The 19,222-nt window shown below is 37.8% G+C and overlaps 1 protein-coding gene across 5 annotated transcripts in view; it reads right to left on the bottom strand.

The window, feature by feature from the left end:
• The window catches only part of ESRP2 (epithelial splicing regulatory protein 2), a 44,330-nt gene that overhangs the window by 1,444 nt on the left and 23,664 nt on the right, over positions 1-19,222 (bottom strand). The window contains exons 5-17 of one of the 5 annotated variants that reach the window (XM_021408390.1): positions 18,894-19,008; positions 18,068-18,166; positions 17,893-17,947; positions 16,591-16,701; positions 16,275-16,407; positions 16,058-16,100; positions 15,298-15,599; positions 13,598-13,819; positions 12,476-12,674; positions 11,056-11,248; positions 9,891-10,068; positions 7,765-7,798; positions 2,828-2,928 (exon numbers count right to left, since the gene is read on the bottom strand). In XM_021408390.1, the coding sequence (XP_021264065.1) occupies positions 7,766-7,798; positions 9,891-10,068; positions 11,056-11,248; positions 12,476-12,674; positions 13,598-13,819; positions 15,298-15,599; positions 16,058-16,100; positions 16,275-16,407; positions 16,591-16,701; positions 17,893-17,947; positions 18,068-18,166; positions 18,894-19,008 (1,683 nt within the window). In that variant the 3' untranslated portion in view covers positions 2,828-2,928; position 7,765. Of the gene's footprint in view, positions 1-2,816; positions 2,929-7,764; positions 7,799-9,890; positions 10,069-11,055; positions 11,249-12,475; positions 12,675-13,597; positions 13,820-15,297; positions 15,600-16,057; positions 16,101-16,274; positions 16,408-16,590; positions 16,702-17,892; positions 17,948-18,067; positions 18,167-18,893; positions 19,009-19,222 lie in introns of those variants that run through there. The other 4 variants (XM_021408388.1, XM_021408389.1, XM_021408386.1 and 1 more) reach the window with 4 other exon arrangements.

Below are 19,222 nucleotides of genomic sequence, written 5' to 3'. Positions count from 1 at the left end.
GACATCTGGAAATGCAGTTTTTCATTCTCTGTATCAGGTTCACTCCACTCCTGTGTTTGCGGTGAATAGATTCTGGAAGCAAGAATGGGAAAGAAAGAGAAGGGACCAAAGATTAACAGAAATCTGCTTTCAGCAGCAGCTCCTATTCTGCTGGTGTACTGAACAGAATGATGTAGACATTACTCCATGCAGAGTTTTTGCTAGAGAAGAAATTCAGCTTAGCAGTTGACCAGAAAGACTTAGATGTAAATAAAGGGTTAATGGAGTGACACAGTCCATGCATTTGGAAAGTAATTATTGTAATATGTGGACTACTGGTCAATTGAAAAAGGCTATAAAGGCATGTGAATACTTGCATGCAAAGTATAAAAAAAAAGAGACGTATTAGAGTTCTGTGTTGAGAAGATCAGCTGATCTTAACTCAGGTTTACAGAGCAAGAAAAACTGCTCAGTGAAAGAAAGTTGAAGTACTGCACCAAATCTTACTGAATCGAAGACGCCTTTATCACCATTTTAAGAAAGCTAAGAAAAAGACAGGATAGCAAATCAAACTGGTTATTTACTATAGAGTGCATTTGCAATTCTTGGTATGGAAGACAGTTTCAGAATGCTGAATTTAAAGCAGACGTGTCTGCCTTCCCTATGGTACCCATCCTTTTCTTACAGCACTGGAAACCCTTCAGGTTAAGCTCAGAAGTCCCATTTGTACATTGGATAGAAATGGATCTGGGTGAAACTTCAACACCAAAAGATTGAAGGATTAAAAAAGTTCAGCATACAAGATTAGTCTGTTGCAGAAGTCAGTGCCAAACAAAACACACAAGCCATGCTCCAAGGCCAACCATTTTAGGAGTATTAGCCTGACTCAAGTTAATTTCATGTGACACATGCCCTCCTGAATTTATGAAGGGTCAAAATATTGAAGTTGATTAGAATTCACGTGTGCCTCGTTGTCTTAAATGACTACTAGACTTCTCAGTTATTATCAGAAGAATTTTCTGATCAGCTTTACTTTCAAACATAGAAAAATAAAGCAACACGTGCCAGAGCTTCATAAACCCAAACATTTGGTAAGCAATAAAAGTATTCTTAAGATAGAAGCAACAACATACTTCAGAAACTAAAAGCGTGTATAAAGACAGCACATACTTCACATCCATTTCATTTTATAAAGTTAGTCAAGAAATAGCATGCAGAAAGCAATTCAAAGACAAAACATCATGTCTGAAACCCGGTTCAGATTTAGAAATAAATGTGGTTTATTTCAGAACGATGTGCTCAAAGAGAAAAGCTGTACACAGTTTGGGTTGAGTCACAAATCTGAGCTAAGACAGCCTGCCCTAAAATGGCTCTTTACTACTGACCCTTGTAACAGCACATCATTTTTTATTAATCCTGTAGGCAAGTTAAATAATGCTGTTGAAAATCAGTTGAAAACATACATGGAGCACAGAAGAAAGCTTTAAAAAGGTGTTTAAATAGCAGCCTTGATGTAATGCTAGTGTTAGGATCCGGAAATTAATTCTATATTAGTAAGAGTTGTACTGCGTTAGCAGAGAAGCCTAGCATTCTGCAAGCAGTGGTTGAAAGGGTTAAAAAACCCTCACAGTTTCTTTTTAAGACCCTTTATGTAACAGCTTTAGGTTCTTATTTATTTAGATAGAAACAGACTTTCTTTACATACATATTTTTGAAATACAAAATAGACTCAAATCTCTAGAAATCTTTTTTTTCTGGATTTTTTTTTTTTAATTGGAGGAGTGGTATCTATAATCTTTGAACTGTGTAGAATTTACATTGAACTACTCTACAAATCATTTTCTCATCAAAGACCACTTCCATCTAATACACAGCAGAACCCTATTGCTGATTGGCTTTCCAGAAAATCTGGGAAAAACAATAGAGACAAACGGGTTGTTCAAGTCTACCTAAATATGAAAATGCTCCAAGCAGTAACAGATATTACTCTGCACACCACCAGACCACACAGCCTCTACTCCATCTTTTCCTTAGCAGATTTAATAATAACATTAAAAAAACAAGAAATTTGAAAACAACTGAGCAAATGGTGATTATATGACAGCAGTTATGTTGATTGTGGGAGGGTATGAAGATATTGCTATTAAGACAAAGTATTTGATCACCATTTTGTTGTACTGACACTTTTGTTTACACCCTCCAAAAGGGGGAAAAAATCCCCACAGTAACTAATCAGTAGCATTTTGAATGGAATACAATAGTAACTAGAAATGATTAATTGCACCTAGGTAACAATGACAATTCCCTACAAAGTATAAGGTAGTGCTAAAAGGTTTGCCATTAGCAAATGTAGTTAGCAGTTTTAGAAAGCCACTATACAAAAAAAACCCTCCTAAAAACAAAAAAAGTAATAATTAGCTCACATTTCATTAGCGAGATCAAGAAGGAGAAAAGATTCAAAGGTTTGGGAATGTTGAGCTCACATTTTATAGTCACATCAAGAGAAACACCACCATCTACCAGTATGTTAGCTACTGGACTGAAAAAATCTACATGAAAACAAACAACAGCAAACACTTTTGGAAGGCTAACACACCATCTAAGCAAAACCAGGCAATCACACCACCTCCACCACAGCTACTCCACCAATTACAGATCATGATTGGCCTTTTTGCTTAGGTTAGTTGATTTTTTTAATAGGACAAATACAAAGAGATTAAAGCAAGGATCGCAATGCAAGCTAAGAAGGGGGAAAGAAAACAAAAACTGCATCAAGAAGCCCTGCTTTCGCTTCCCACACACCATTGGAGATCCAGTCTCCTCGAGTTGCATCTTACCTTCTTTGGAAGTTACAAAGAGTTACAAACAGACCCACTCTTTCGGTGCTTGTAACACACTCCTTGCTTGTTCGCTCAGCTGAATAAGGCCATTGTAGTCATCAGGTGCATACTACAGTACAAGTGTGACATATGATAATCAGCAAGAGAAGGAACAGTTCTGGTATAGCAAGCCACACAGACTATCATTTGCAACCATAATTAAAAGCATCAGCTATGACAACTGGCAGGAGACAGTGAATTTGACAGATGCTATTTTTAAGCAAGATTGAAAAACAACTGTCACCTGAATTACTGGTTGTAGAAATGCAAGTAAAAGCATGTGGGGAATATTCTCAATTGTGTATTTGAGCTGCTCCTAATTAACGAAGGGAAACAGTTTAGACCATGAAGTATTACTTTTCAACTTGTACTCATGAGACAGTAGCATTAGTTAACAAATCTCTTAAGTCTGCACAATCACGCTTCCAGTAATAACTCCCACTGGGACAGCTAAGCATCTCTCAGCATGCATACTGGGATTAGAGGTGTACAGATCTCATTCAGATCTTCTATGCAGTCACGGAAATAATCTGCAGCTTCTCTAGTGCAGAGTGCTGAACACTTCAGCTGCATGAAAAGCTTGCATTATACAGACTTCATCAACATAGTTAAACAAAAACAATGTCCCAGCACGAATGTACTTAAAAGATTTTTTTTTTGAAAGCATTTATACTAATATAGCTTATTTCCACACAGAAAAAAAAAAAGCTACACTGTATAACTGCATCACAATAGATTTGTAGTAGAAGAATATTTCAAATAAAAACATTGACTGCATATTACAGTCACAGCAATAAATAAAAAACCCCCCACATGTGGGTTTTACCTAAGAAATATTTGGGATCCTGAATCTGAACAGTTATCATGCACAATGTTGGGAAGCCTGGCACAAATATGAGATCCATGGTCAGAAAAATTATCTTAGGAAATATGAAACATTGTTTTGCATCTCTCTCATTGTCTCTCCAAACTGACATATCCTGGAAAAGGACTGAGCATACTTGTACATGCTACAGACACTACTGGAGTGGTTCCTGTAATCCAGATGACAAAACGTCTACCATAACGCAACTTACAGAATAACATTTCAGTGGCAAGGAGTTTTCTATATCCTCAAAAATGGTTTTGCATTAACATTTTTAGAAGATTGCCAAATGCGCACTAAGTACATGTACTGCTTTCTTTGATATTTCTATAATACAAGAAGTCTCCTGCCAGCTTAGGGAGGAAATTATATTATATTTGGGTGTACAGGACACATTGTATTCATCCAAAGTGAAGCTGAAGAAAACAAAACAAAACAAAAATCAACCATCACAGTATACACCTTCCACAGAGAATAAAAACCAAGAGCCCAGAGAACATAAAAGAAAAGAGCCTCCCAGATTTTTTACTACTGTTTCTAGCCACCTCTTACATCTAGACCCATGCCATTAAGTAAAAGACAAATATAAGAAGTATTTTCCAGATAGCCTCTGCCAGGGCAACCAGAACGTGCAAATATTAGATTTATCAGTTCCCAGACCTGCCCTTGAAACAAATCTACAAAATGTAAGTTTACTCTTTGGAAAGAATGTCTCAAGATAGTACATACTTTAGATTATCAGTAGATGTACAGTAGGCAAAGGTCTACAGTTTCTAGTGAGGGAGAGTGTTCAAAAACATAAGCAATGAGGAAAACATGAAAGTAGGAAAATTACCCTGCGCAGAAACATCAAAGTTGTAGCTTAGGCCTAGCCACAGGCCTGAAAAAGAAAATGGAAATAAAAATACCTAATGATAGAAGTAACTTCTAATCACAAGAAACAAAGGTGAGATTGCATTTAATTGAAGCGTAAGTTATTGAATAGTAAATTCTTCAAATTTACATATTACAAGAAGCAGTGTTGCAAACCAAGACAGGAAACAGGAGTGGGGGAACAAAAACATGTGAATTAAATAGGAACTACCTTAAGTTGCCCCAGGAAATACACAGTCATGAATACTTCTGATTCTGTCCACAATTTAGAAACCCAAACAAAATAAAAACAAACAACTCAGGATAAACAGTGCAAAGTCCAGGGTGAATCTATAATCCCAGTGCTCAGAATGAAAATACTGTTCTGCTAGTGGGCCAAATTCTGCTTCCATTTAGATCTGAGAAATTCCACCCAGTGATTTAACTCCCTCATGCAACCAGCTGCTAGGTTCTAGCTGCTTGTTTCTGCCATAAACATTGAGACTATATGAAACTTCATACTGTATTTTCAAATTCTATCCTTAACAGACAAATAATCAATAAGAAATGCTGCAATAGTTGCCCTTTAAGTGCAATAAATAAAAAGCAGACCTCACTGTTCCTGTCTCCAGTGTCCTCTCTATCATCTCAGTCCCACCTTCTTTGCTTCTGAACTGAAACAGCTTCTTTCCTCAGACTGCTGCCTTCTCCCCTTCTGAGCTCACAGCTCTTGGAGGGCTGGGCTAAAGTTGATGTAAAGACTTCCCATCCAGCCTAAATGATTCAGTGATTCAGAGGCTTCTGCTTACTACATCAAATATAGCATTAAATACAGCAGTCTACTGGAATAATGCAGTAACATCATTTTTTAAGCCATTACTTAATCTACAAAATACATCTCTTTGAGAGTCTTCCTTTATCCAGTTTAATAGGATGTGATGTTCTCACATCCTCATGGAAGATTAACGGGAGAGACCTATTTCCCAGAAGTCCTGAAGAAGGATGCAGATAAATTCAGAAAAAGGGATTTCTCCCCCACACACCCACTCAGTGGGGACAGGGGGGATGCAAGATGGCAGAAGGAATATATGCATACATACTGAACAAAAAGTTCAGGGACACTGACAGATGGTGCCAAGAGTAATGCAAAACAGTGCTTCCCAAAGAACATGTTTCTTAGTAGAGTGAATTACCTTACAAGTATATCTACCCTTCTAGGTACTAACATTTGAATTGGCAGAGACATTTCAATTCATGTCTATTAAATAAAGCTATAATATTAGATAGTATTAGTATGTACTACAATACTCTTTAATAAGTGACAGATGTATATTAAAAAAAAAACAACAACAAACACTAACTCTACTCTCCTAGAAGAGATGACCAAATATCTCCAGTACAGTAGCATGTCAAAAATAAAGAAAAAAAAGAGAGAGAGATATTGGTTAACAAAAATACACTCTCTCTCCTTGCACATGCATATTTTGATTCAAACTTTTTTTTTTTTTCGGAGGGGAGGGGGGAGAGAAGTCTAGAACCAGTAAATATTTAACATTAAGAATTAATTAAGAAGATTTGATGACTAAATGTCTGCAACCCTTGGCAGAAAAGTAGGCAGATATATCAGTTAAATCTTAACAGTCTGCACTCTTAAGATGCAAGCATGGGCGACCAGCTGAATGTTTTGCAGAACAGGTAGTGAAACGGGTTGCCCAAAAATCACTGCTTGAAGAAGGCATCACTTTACTTTGTTGCATCAAGTGCAGGAGGCGACTGTCAGAAACTGTAACTGCTAATTTACTAGTCCCATTCTCACAGATGTTTTACCTACGAGGACAAAGATTCAGAAGACAGATTTAGGAACAAAGCAAAACAGAACGATATGGCGAGATGCATGGGAGTAAAAACGTAACAACTATACTGTCAGCTAACAAAGTAACAGGAAGTGGGAATTCTCCATCACATCTCTCATTCCCTTCCCTAGACAGAAGGTGTTGGGCCAAGAATTGGCACAGATAGTGGAGTATCCCTCTCAGACTATGAAGCATCAGATTTCAAAAGGAACCCACTGGAAAGAGAGAATAGTTCTTTGTTCAAACATGCATTTCAGAGAAAAAAAAAGTAATCCTTAAGAAGTCCATAACAATGAAGCCTGCTGTCCTGATACAAGGCAGAAAGGTTGTTAATGTTCTTGGAATTTAGCCATCCACCCTTCCCCCTCCACCTCCTTATTACCGTTTTAAGTACAACTCCCCACCCCAGCAAGTCTTGAATGTTGGGTCTCTGAAGAGCTGGAGGATTAATATACAGCAAGTTCTTTACAGCTACAGATAAAAAGGCACTTAAGCCCACTACAATTTTAAAGAACCCACTGTCCACTTTTAATTATAAACACTTTTTTGGTTACCTTGTCCTCTCCAAGCATCCTTTAGCTATACATCCAGTACATGACTGGAGTGAAATCATTGGCCCAGCTGCAACACAATACAACTAAAAAAAACAGCTTAACATGGAGCAATTACTAAATCAGAAAGTATTTAATACTAGCTATTTTAAAGGTTACAGTGCACTACAACATTATACAGAAAGGTGATGAGGAAAGTTACTACCTCCAGGATATACTGTTAAAATTATTCACAAGCTTTCCAAGGTTGTTTAATGCAAGATGCATTAAACACACGCAAGCTGGAAGGAATTTTCAATGGTACAAACAAAAAAAGCATAACTATAAGAAGAAATCAAGCTAAAGTGAACCACTCAACAAGAGAGTTGTGCTGACAAAATAAGTGAAAATGGAAACAAGTGATAAAATGCTGATCCACAGACATTTGCAATATTTACTATTAGAAGCATGTACTGATGTTGAGACCAGCTTGTTGAAGCCCATTATACACAAAATCTATCTTTTAAGAGGCAGGTCTGGTACAGAAGGTGTTTTCACTTAAATAGCAACGTGTGCATACATGCAATGTACGGAGCCCGTGAAGACTGAAGGAAGGAAACAGAGCATAAAGCAGGAACTAAAACTTAAAACTTGTTCCTTTCAGAGAAGGACATACAAAGACAAAAAAATCACCCTTCAATTTCAGCTTCTCCAATCTGTTTCCCAAGACCATTAAATACCAACATCAATTAGTTATGCAGAGATTAAAACCACGCCCAAAACACTGACAATTATTAAGGGCTCACTTTATAAATGACCAGAAGCATCGAGCAATACATCCTTGGGCAGCAGCAGAAAGTGAAATAAATAACATGAAGAGGAGGGGAAGGGAAGGAAAAAAAAAAGAAAAAATTAGTCATTCCTCCAGAGACTCAATACTGTCCCAATAAAGCAAGTCACCACCTCTGTTTCCCCCTAAAGGAAGGAGGGAGTATAAAACTAGCATTACCACACGTGGGATCCCAAGAACAATTCAAAATAATTCCTTGGCTCCTTTAAGATATTGAACCCGATCTCATTTGGACAACATCTTCTAAAGAAATCAAAGAGGTGACCAATTTAATAAAGTAACTGATGATGACAGGAGGTTGCAACAGAAGAATATAAATAGCTTTCACACTGTGGTAAATATTTCTATTAATTTCAAACATTTAATTGTGCAATCAAACGCTACAAACTACTCTCTAAATGCAGAAAAAAGGAAAAGGTCAAATGCAGTACCAGACCCAAAGGCCAGCTTCACTAAATTGAAGATGCAGTGGATGATATAGCGCTACTAGATACTGGAAGTCACTGACTTGCTCCATTCCCAGGATAGGCCCATGTCTTTTTTGAACAGCACACTTACACTTCTAGCTGAATTTCAGTTTAGGAAATAAGACCATCCCCACTTAAGGTTTTAATTCAACCACTGTCCGTCCATCAAAAAATCCAGTCAGAAGAAAAAGAGAAAGGTATGAACAGATAAGAAACAGATAAATTATTATCACTCTGTTGGGGAGGAGATGGAAGAAGAAGGGGGAGAGAAAGGAGAATAAACCCACAAAAAACTGAATTTGCTTTAACTCTGCAAATGCGCTGCTGAAGAAAAATCCCTAAAATACAACTAAGTTTAGTATGTTCTTAACGTGTCAAAAATTGAGCACACCTGTTACAAATTGACATTTTTCCACTGAAAAAACAAGTATGCAAAATTATTTGTGAACATGAACGTAACATTTTAAGAGATGCCTCAAGAGGCACGTACCTACCAAATATCTAAAACTGAGAACATATATATTTAAGCATCCGTTCAGAGTCTGCATGTATTTGCATAGCAAATACCTGGTTCTACAAACTAAAGCCTATCGTCCTTTAGGAGGAAAAAAAACATATCATGTCTGAATGTGTCATGTTATCTGCTGCTATGCTAAACAAAACAAACAAATCAATACAAAAAACCCTGCATCCCAGCCTTTAACAATATCACTGTTAACCAACTTACTGAATTTTGCAAGACAAACTCTTGCAAAAATTGCCTTCTTCCCATGAATACCACTTGAATGGCGGTTTGAGACACACCAAGTAGATCTAAGTCAGGGCTTCCGAATAGTGCCAAAAGGAAAGAGCTGGTATTTGTGCAAATGCTATTATCCAAAGAAGTTAAATACTCATCAGAATACACACCACACTCAATTATCTTTCCTTTTAATAAGTGTGTGATGACAAAAACCTGGATATATGCAGATACAACATCCTCCAAGATGAAAGGAGGATGACATGGAAAGACCCATATTCCATGAATTCAAATATGTACTGCTGAAAAAGTGTTTGCACGTGATGCTTTTTTTTTTTTTTTTAATCTCCTCTAGGAATTAAGTTTCTATGTGCTTGCCCACTAACAAGTATCAAAGCAGAAGATCTCGACTGAAGTTACCTATAGCAGCATTTAGCATACTTGCTATCAGTATAACCTGGGTTGGAGAATAGTTTTCTTCAGGTTGCAGTGTAATGCAGTTGTAATGCAAAATGTTCCTGCCTATAAGCAAAGTAAATAGCCCTTGCAAGAGAGTCTGACACTGGTGTCTCTCCCCTTTTGTAACCTAGGTGCGGTGACTTGCATTACAGTCTATTAACTAGAACTTCGCTCTCAGCAGTCTTAAACACTCAAGTCTTTCATGTGAGCACTAGACCATTGCTTTCAAATTCAGTCGCGCTTACTACATAAAAAATAAAGCAAATTTTAATACTACGCTATGGTCTGTCAATTAAGTAGAAAACGCTGAAATTGTATACTTGTTGATCAGTTTCCAAAAGCACAGTCTTGCTCAGTTTGATCGTTACTCAAAGGTCTAAATAAAACGTAAGGAAGGGAGGCTGACTGCACACTAACCTGGTATCCCTGGAAGAAACTTAGAATCTCCTTCATTCCTGTGTTATATGGCAAACCCTGCATACGGACTAATGCTCCAGGCTGGGGTAGAAGTGGAGTGTGGGTGGCAGTGGCAGCAGCAGCTACAGCTCCTGGAGGAGCTGCAATATATCCCACTGTGGTAGGGGATACTGGAGGACTGTAAGAGAAAAGAGACACAATTGTTATGAAAGCAAATAACTGATTTTAGTACCTGGAGCAGGCAGAGACAAAACTGAATGTTCAGATATGAGAATAAGGGGAAAAAAAGATAACAAGCAGCCTTGATACAGACTTCTTTGTCAACTTTTCTAACTTCTCTTCAGCATTTTATGATTTTCAGAAGAGACATAAAGGAAAATAGACAGCATTTGTAGTTGATGAGGTAAAAGAGCAGATATTTCATTGGGGAGGAGAAAAATAGGAGCTGCAGATGATTTCTTCTAAGATCATTAATAAAACCATGAAGAAAGCACAGGAGAAAAATCATAGAATTAAAAGCAAGCAAGGGCCAAAATCTGCTGCCTTTGAGCCACATAAAAAGTGAGTAAAGTAGCATCTCCATTCAAGGCCTGTCTAGCAAGTTACCATATACTCAGGCTATTAAGTGTCACAAGCCTAGGAAGTGTCACTGAACAAACTATTTCCCCACAGACCCAACCAACAGACTTCAGTGAGCCATGCTCATAACACCAGTGAGGAAAGAAAGGTGGAGATCACCCGCTTTGCTTACAAAGTATTCTTTGGTCTCATTGATATAAGACATTTAAATTAGTACATATCTATAATAAGCCTTTCAGTATGAAAACAGCATTTTAAGTACAACATCAAGCTGAGAGAGGAGAGTAGAGGCACAGCTTCTCTTTTAGCCAAGAAGTAGAACTGCCTTGATGACATCACACAAATGCAAAAAATGCTGTTAAGCATTAGGCTAACATTATTGTGAGGTTCAACCAGATCCTATGGAGAAGGGTGAGCTTCATTAAAAGGCCACAGAGTAGTTAAAATGGCTACTGTCTCTAACGATCAACAAATTCTTAGGACTACCTACACAAGAGGTACAAATTAAAGAGCTATTCAAAGGTAAATACAAAGTTGCCTATTCTACCGAGATAAGAGGACAAGAGAAGCTGAGTTTAGGGGATACCTGGGATAGTAAGCTGTGTAGTTCATATAAAGCTGAGCAGCCTGAGCCGGGTAGTAGGTAACAGCTGGAGGAGCAGCAGCCGAGGCCTGGGGAGTCCTGGCTGCTGGCAAGAGGGCTTGTGGTTGGTAAAGCGCTGCTTCTGCTGGGATCACAGCTGCTGTTTGAAAAGCAGCATAAGCTGGTGGAGAAAGACCTAAAAACAAACCAGGACATGAGAACAAAAAACAATCAGAAAGCAGGGATCTGCATTAGGAAAGGAGTCGTTACTAATCTCACTGGGATGAACATCTGGGCATGATTTATGAACACTTATGCAAAAGACGGCTCTCTAGCCTCTCCATGCCACATTGCCATGAATGAAAACTGTGGCATTTGAAGTGAACTGCTCCTAGGAATTCACAGCTCCAAGAGCTGAGCACCCCTGCCCGTATGTAAATGGTAAGCAGGGAACTTCAGAGTTATTCAAAGAAAGCATAAAGCCACGTGCATAGAGAAAGCAGGCGTGCACACCAACACACCTTTTCTTCTTTCTAACAGAAGTTGTACTCTATGGGACAAGAGAACCATAATTAGCTATGCATGGGCATCTACAACTGCAGACCACAAGTCTTCATGTGTGAGCCTACAGCAGCTTCAAAAACTATTTTTAGGATATATCAAAAGTTAAAAAAAACACCACAGAGATTGAAGAGAACAGTTAAAAAAACACTAGATCAATACTAGACTGATGTCTTCTGATGCACAAATACCTGACTTGCATATTAACGCTAACTTTGGTGCACAGGCAATTTGTTCTTAAATAGCGTTTTGGCAACTTATTACTACTCTGCAGATACACACTGCTATCTGCTTTGTGATTTGGTAGTGAGACTGATCAGAATGGTACAGTGAATTTCCACTACAGCTCCATAGTAAACTAACTTCAACTTAATAAAAATAGAAAAATTAAAAAAAAAAACATCAAACGAGCAGATAATTCCAAGTAGACATTTTCCTTCAAAAATAAGCCCAAAGAGTACCTTCTCAATGTTCTAAGGCAAGACAGCAAGAACATTCATTGATGGCTAGAATATTGAATTTTTTTTCCCTTTTTAAAAATCCCTCTAATTCCAAGTAGATTTCATGACAGGCAAGTCTACTGCAGAGCTCAGAAGAACAGTACACCCATAAAAAGCAAAGTGTGCAACTATTTCACTTGCAAGGCCTTGCTGCCCTCTATGCACCACCGAAAATTCAATAAAAAATGCCTCCAATCAGTCCCATTATTGCCCAAAGGGAACAATTCCAATCTCAGCACGTATACAGATGAATGATTATTGATCATGGCAAAACCCAAGTCAAAAGGTGAAAGGCCACAAAGCTTCAGCACCTACCACATATCAGCCTTTAGCAGCAGAGAGCAGAAGAATTGCAGACTTACATGGTAACTTACATGGCGGTGGGGATAAGCCACTACGATTTAAAGTGCCACCCATTAAAACAAAGTTCATCTCCTCTCCTGAACACTGGAATACTTCCACATAACGGTCCTTCATCATTTTTTTGTGACATTTTTGAGCCACTATAAAGGCTTTGTCAGCAGATTTCATCTGGATAAAAGCATCACCTGATGGTCGTCCCTTTGGAAAAGAAAAAGCAATACGTCAATGTGTTATTTGACCATTCAGAGCACAAGAAATGCATAAAGTACTAAGAAGAAATGCCTAGTTATAGCCTATATTGTTCTTATTCACCTAGTACTAACAAGTCAATAATTATCATAGAATCATGGAATGGCCTGGGTTGAAAAGGACCTCAAAGATCATAGACTTTCAACCCCCCAGCTGAGTGCAGGGTCACCAACCACTAGACCAGGCTGCCCAGAGCCATTTTACTTTTAGAAGCAAAAAGGCAAGACTCTGGTATCCAGCACCCAGCTAACTTAATACTACCTCCTTCTGCAGAAAGAAAGACAGAATCATTTGGTACAGAAGCAAGGTTCAGAGGTCTCTAATTCAAACCCTGTTCAAAGCAGAGCTAACATTTACATTACATCAGGCCATGCATGGTCTTCTCTATTTGAATTTTGAACATCTCCAGGAGATAAAGATGCTGTAGGTCTCTCTCATTTACTTACATAAAGAATAACATTCTATGATTCTATACAGGTATAGAAAGAAAAGCAGGTGTGCATGTAGAAGGGAGAAAACCCAGAGACAACTCCAATGAGTCTTGTCATGTGTAAGTGAACAATAAGATGTGATGCTGTAGAAGCATCAATGAAATTCAATAAGTTACTAAAGCATTAGCCATAAACCTGCTGCATGGCATTGAAAATTAAACTTATTAAACATCCAGGTAGCATTATTCCAATGCTAATGGAAGACAGACATGGGTGCTCTGCAGAAAATGTGGAAGAAGTGTGCGAGAAGAAAAGACAGATAAATTGAAGCATTTTCTCAAAATTATAGAAGAACTAAGGCATAGCAAGTAACAGGTAAGCTACCATGACTTCTAATCATCTTCAATAACTGGAAAGTCAGCTGTCATGCAGAGCTGTTACCTGTTGATTAAGGACCATGTGAACTCCATGAGGCTTTATATCAGCTGTGGCATCTCCCATGAAGTCCAGGATATCATCAATGCCAGCAGTGTAAGGAAGGCCTCTGAGCCGGACACAGTCACGTATGCTACCCGTGGCAATTGTATATGGTGGGGGTATAACAGGAATGATGGGAGCTGGGAGGGTGGGAATAAGAGGTGTTGACATGTACCGATTAAGTACCTGTAAGGAAAAAAAAACACATTGATAGAGATTTACACAGCATCTAGTTGAGCACAAATCAGTTTTCACAACACTATTTCATACATTTAAATAAATCAATTCCAACACCAGAGAAAAAAATCTTCTTAAACCAAATTTCAGTATACAGCTTTCTGTTGGGCTTTTTAAAGCCTATAACTCAGAAGGAAGACAATACAAATCTGCTATATTTAATCTGCTAGACTCTAATAACAGACTTTTCAAAATTCATCACATTAAAATATAACATTTCATTTTGGAACATCCCAAAAAGAAGCATTTGGAAACAACATTTTCACTAATATATCAGTATGGTATAACCTGTTAGCTTTATGACAGAATTAGAGCTAATCTTACTTTTATTTCAGATCTCAGTTCTTCTAAATTGGTTGGTTTTAATTTACCCTAATCTAAGTAAAAACTGTAACAGGTTAATAAACAAACACCCTTGTTTAACCAGAACAACCATCTTGAAGCACAAGGCTTCTGATATAAAGGTAAGAGCTATACAAAACCTTGATCTCAACATTTTATTTTCTCTTGACTCATTCCCATGTGACAAAGGGAACAACTTACTGTTGGGACCTGGTGCTGAAAGACATATTTAACAGTGATTATCAGAAATAAACACGTTCCACTGAAAGAGGAACCAAATAAAGAGATTACAAAAGCTTTAGCTTTGTCAATAATGATTCAGCCTATGGAATTCCTTTCAGTCGAAGTCTTTTTTCAAGGATCTATTCTCAGAGCACATTTCAGGCCAGAAATATCTATATAAATGGCTATATAAATATAGCCAGTGTTTTCACAAAGGCCAGATGAAATCTTATAATAGTTTTTTGGCATTATTAGTCTAGAAATATTCTGTCAGGCAGAAAAAATTAATTTGTGATTCAGAACAAAGTTGGTGGTGCCAAAATAAATTGATGTTTCACTAGTTTAAGAAGATGATAAATAGGAACTGGTGAAGGAAAGGAGAAAAAATGAAACATGATTTTAGGAAAACATCTCACTTCCCTTAGCCATACATCCAGGTCATTCTTAGCATCCATCTAAATAATTGTAGCAAAAGCTATTTTATTAATATATTTCTTAATTTTACATTCAATTCTGCACATGGGAAACGAGTTTAAAGATAATACTGCAGTGTTTCAAGAAGTGTTACTGTGATGTTATCCATCTTGTACATTTCTAGAATTAGTTATGAGATTTCAGACCATCTCTAAATGAAAAAATAATCCAGTAATTTTTTCTTTATGATCTGAGAGATGTGGTAGTAAAAAGAAAGGAAAAAAAAATTGCACAATTTTCCTTGCCAATCAGTAAGCACGTTTCCCTCCCTAGAACTTGACATCTTTAATCTATCAGACTTCCACGGCTGTCTGCAGTATATTTGTGTGCAAATACTGAAAGAAATCTTTATCTGTTAAGTTCTGAGTTTCACAGCCAATAGTTACAACCTGCTGGACTTCTGCTGCGGTACTCCTGAAGAGTTCAATGTAACGCTTTCCAAGTATTTCTTTGTGCTTTTTAAGTGCATTCTGTGCATATTCTTCACAGGAAAACAACACAAATGCATCTCCTGTGGGCCTGCCATCTGGGTACTTGACAAAGAGAAGTCCTTCTTTCCCTCCTGTGACTGGGCACTCTGGCCCCAGGAACCCCAAAACATCCTCCTGAGTAGCAGTGAATGGAAGGCCTCTCATCCGGATGATAACTTGATTCTCCTTAGATAAGAACTGGGCCACTTCATTGGAGGTACCTAGTACAAAGATAACAGCATTATGGACGGCCAGTTCCATAGGCATAGGAGCAGAAACACATTAAGGAGCAACACACAGGCAAGTAGCTAGCTAGAAACCCACAGAAGACCAGAAGCACTACTTACTCCCAGTAATCTATTTTAAAGTGGACCCTTTTATCCTTAAAGTCATTCATATTTTAATGAAATTGGAACAAATAAGAGATTACTGTGAGGTACACAGATATCTCTGCTGCAAAGGTTCCTCTTCCTCTCAGCAAACTGAGTCTGCTAACATCACGGTCCAAATGTTCACAGCTCACATTCAACCAAATGAAAGCAAAATTTCACAGGGTCAAGGATTCTTCGAAAGCAAAACAGGAAAAGCTACTTCAATATCTACTTGTGTCCTCAGCCAAGAGAAAATCAGAGCGACAATTCTACAAATGTGAATAACACTGAACACCAGGATCACTTACCTCCTGCAATTTTTAAGAATTCTTCCCCAGTTGCTTTGTAAACCTTAACAAAAAAAAAAGACACATGAAAATTACAACATTCAACTCTTTCATGTGTGAGACAGTGTATTTTGCTTACTTTGTGCAACTTAGGAGTACACCTTGTTCTCATTCAAAACCTTACTCTAAAATATTGAGATTGCTTTTCAAAGATGTGTTTCAAGTCACTACTTTTTACCTCAATGTATCTGCTACCCATGTGATGCTTATGTCTTTCCAGTGCCAGATCTCTCTGTTCAGAATTGACAAATCGAACTAATGCTTCACCATTTCTTCTTCCTTGAGCGTTCAGACAAAGGGCCACACCACCTCTGAAATGTAAAGCCAATAAAGTAAGAAGTGAGATGCTGGATCTCGTGCTGTTTGTCACTTTCTCAACTTCTGCACAGGGGAAATACTAGAAGGATGGACTTCTGAGAGGGAGCATGCTAAATATTAAAAACAGTTGATGTTAAAGAAAGTGATAAAGGTGAGGCAAATTCTTATTCTCTTACTTGGCAATATTGAGTCCTTTGAAAAATCGGGCAATATCTTGGTCTGAAGACTGCCATGGCAAACCTCTGGCACGTATTACTGTCTCACTATCCACTGTTTCTGATTTACTGCTGCATAGAAAGAAATAAAAGATGTAAAATTAAGCTTTCATCTAGGTTTCCCATTATCTTATCAAATTTCCATTTACAACTCGTTTAATTTGAAAATCTAAAGTGTACTTGTAGTTGAGATTCTTCAATTCTGCTCATTTCAGTAAAGAAAACAAAGATAACTAGGGTAAGTCCTTCAGATACACAATGCCCAAGATGCACTGTGTTGTCATCACATTCAGTTCTTTAAGAAAAAAAAGAATGTCTCAAAGTGAAGTAATAAGTAACTCCCAGATTTTATTTAGAAGATCTAACAATCTAATCTAGATGATTACAAGGCAGTCCTAAATGTGAATTTATATTATTTATGCTTAATATGTTTAATTCTACAGTTCATGAAGTGTATTTGAAAACAAAGAACTATTCTGTTTGTTGTCTGCCTAAAACAAAATTTGATTTAGATGAGAAGAAAAAAAATCACAGAAAAACAGAGCTGCCTGTCTAGAAAACAAGCCCACAGCAAGAGATCTGTATAAAATCAAAATGTGTCAAAATCTGTAATTCAGATCAAGATATGGTACAAGGAAATGCCCATTTTAATGAGCCTCTGAAGAGGCAGGACAGAAAGAACGCTCGCAGTTGGGTAAGGACCATTTCTTCTACTCTACAGCTTCCACTTTGACACTTGAACAAAGAACAAACTGAAGATAAAGATATATCCAAGTACACTTGAACTAGGCAGATAATTAACATCAAGGCTTTCACAAAAGCATAAGTTGCGCTTCTGCCAGACAGAAAAACCCTTCGAGCAGTCTCCTGAATTTTTTTTTCTCATTTGCTTCAGCTGCAGCCCCATAGATAGCTCTTCAAAAGCATTACGTAGTTCAGCTCTGTATAGAGTGCACCAGCCCCTGCTGACATAGGGAAAGTTCACAAATATTTTTTCACCATTGGTTAGGACAAGTCAACCTCACTCCCATTCAAAACAGAAACTAGTGAACAAAGCGTTTCACCGGCTGTGACTTTGAAGGCAGACTGAAGCACAGAATTCAATATACCAGCTAGGCCCGTGCATCAGATTACTGGACACACTGTTACTTTTCTCAGGAGCCAATCCACTTCCATAGTGACAGCAGAGAAATATTTGCAAGTTTTCTTTGCTGTACATGAGACTCAGCTTTGGTTGTAATGAACTGTGACAAGGGCACTTACCAAGGGCCTGTTTCGTACTTGTATTTCACAGTTTCAGGGTCAGTGAATACGTGATCTGCAACAAAGCGGGAAGTTCAAACATAACCAGGGTCAGAGATTACTTAAGAATGACAGTTCCAATGTCCATTCATAGAGAAAGGAAAAATTTCAGCATTGTGCGTAAATGTACACTTACCACAATTTTCAGAAAGCATGCTGAAAATGATAGCCACCATTGTTTTTACTTGCCACACGCCAAAGTCCTCCTCTGTTTCATCTGTCCCTAAGCCTAGATCTAAACAGGCAATTATAGAAAATAACAGACTTGCACAAATAGTTGCAAACAAGCCATAGGCTTTCCTGTTATTAACACAGAATTGATAATCAAACGATAGCAGTCTTCACGGGGACACATGGTCATCAGGCATTTGTAACTCTGCTCGCAAACTGGTTAATATTCACATTCACAGTCAACATTCTGAGAACTACTGATAGCATTAGCAACTCAAAAAAAGTGGAATAAATTCCTATCACTTCAAACATAATTGAACTTTAACCACAGTCTTCTGGGGCCACAGCATTACTCCCAAAATTTAGATGTAGAGCTGGTTTATTTTGTTTTAAACAAAACAGAATCAAACAGAACAAGAATTGTCTGCAAACAGTGGAGATTTGCAGGCCACTTGGTCCTGAACAGGCTCACTGATAGCTAAACCTTTCTCCATTAAGAGCAAATATACATGCAAATGATGGTTTTAGTGTTTTTGTGTATTTTAATGAATTCACTTAACACGGCTTAGATTTCATTGTTAGAGACAAAATTTAAAACACATTACAAACAGACCCTCCCACACACACTCACGCAAACACTCGCTTCAGTAAACGTTAATTTGGTTTTACAACCATGAGATTTTTAAAACCCACCCATCTTAGTTCAGGAGAATAAAACCTGTAGCAATCACAAGGATAAAACTTAAATAAGCAAAATCAATTCTGTTGCAAAAGCTGCAGGAAAAGGATACATTCTGCCATGCTCCTGATAGTCTGATCTTTCACGGCGGCTGACCCAGGGTAGCACGTGTGAAACTCTTTGCGCAGATCATAGAAGGAATAGAAGCAGTCTGACAGCAGGAAGTTCTACAAGGAAAGCAAAAAGGTGCTGTACACGTTCCTTTGCATTCTGATCGGTATTTTTGGACTGAACGATGCAGTCTGAAGAACCACATAGTTGCATGTCATCTACCTAAAATAGACCAAGTTTGTTTGTTTGCTTGTATTCCTTTGGAACACTGCAGTTTTACAGAATTAGATCTCTAAATGAGCAAACCCAAGTAGCTGCTGAGAGGTAGAC

The sequence above is a fragment of the Numida meleagris genome, chromosome 10 (genome assembly GCF_002078875.1).
Source record: "Numida meleagris isolate 19003 breed g44 Domestic line chromosome 10, NumMel1.0, whole genome shotgun sequence".
Taxonomy (NCBI): Eukaryota; Metazoa; Chordata; class Aves; order Galliformes; family Numididae; genus Numida; species Numida meleagris.
The sequence above is the reverse complement of the archived record's forward strand: the minus strand, read 5'-3'. Positions and strand labels throughout refer to the sequence as shown.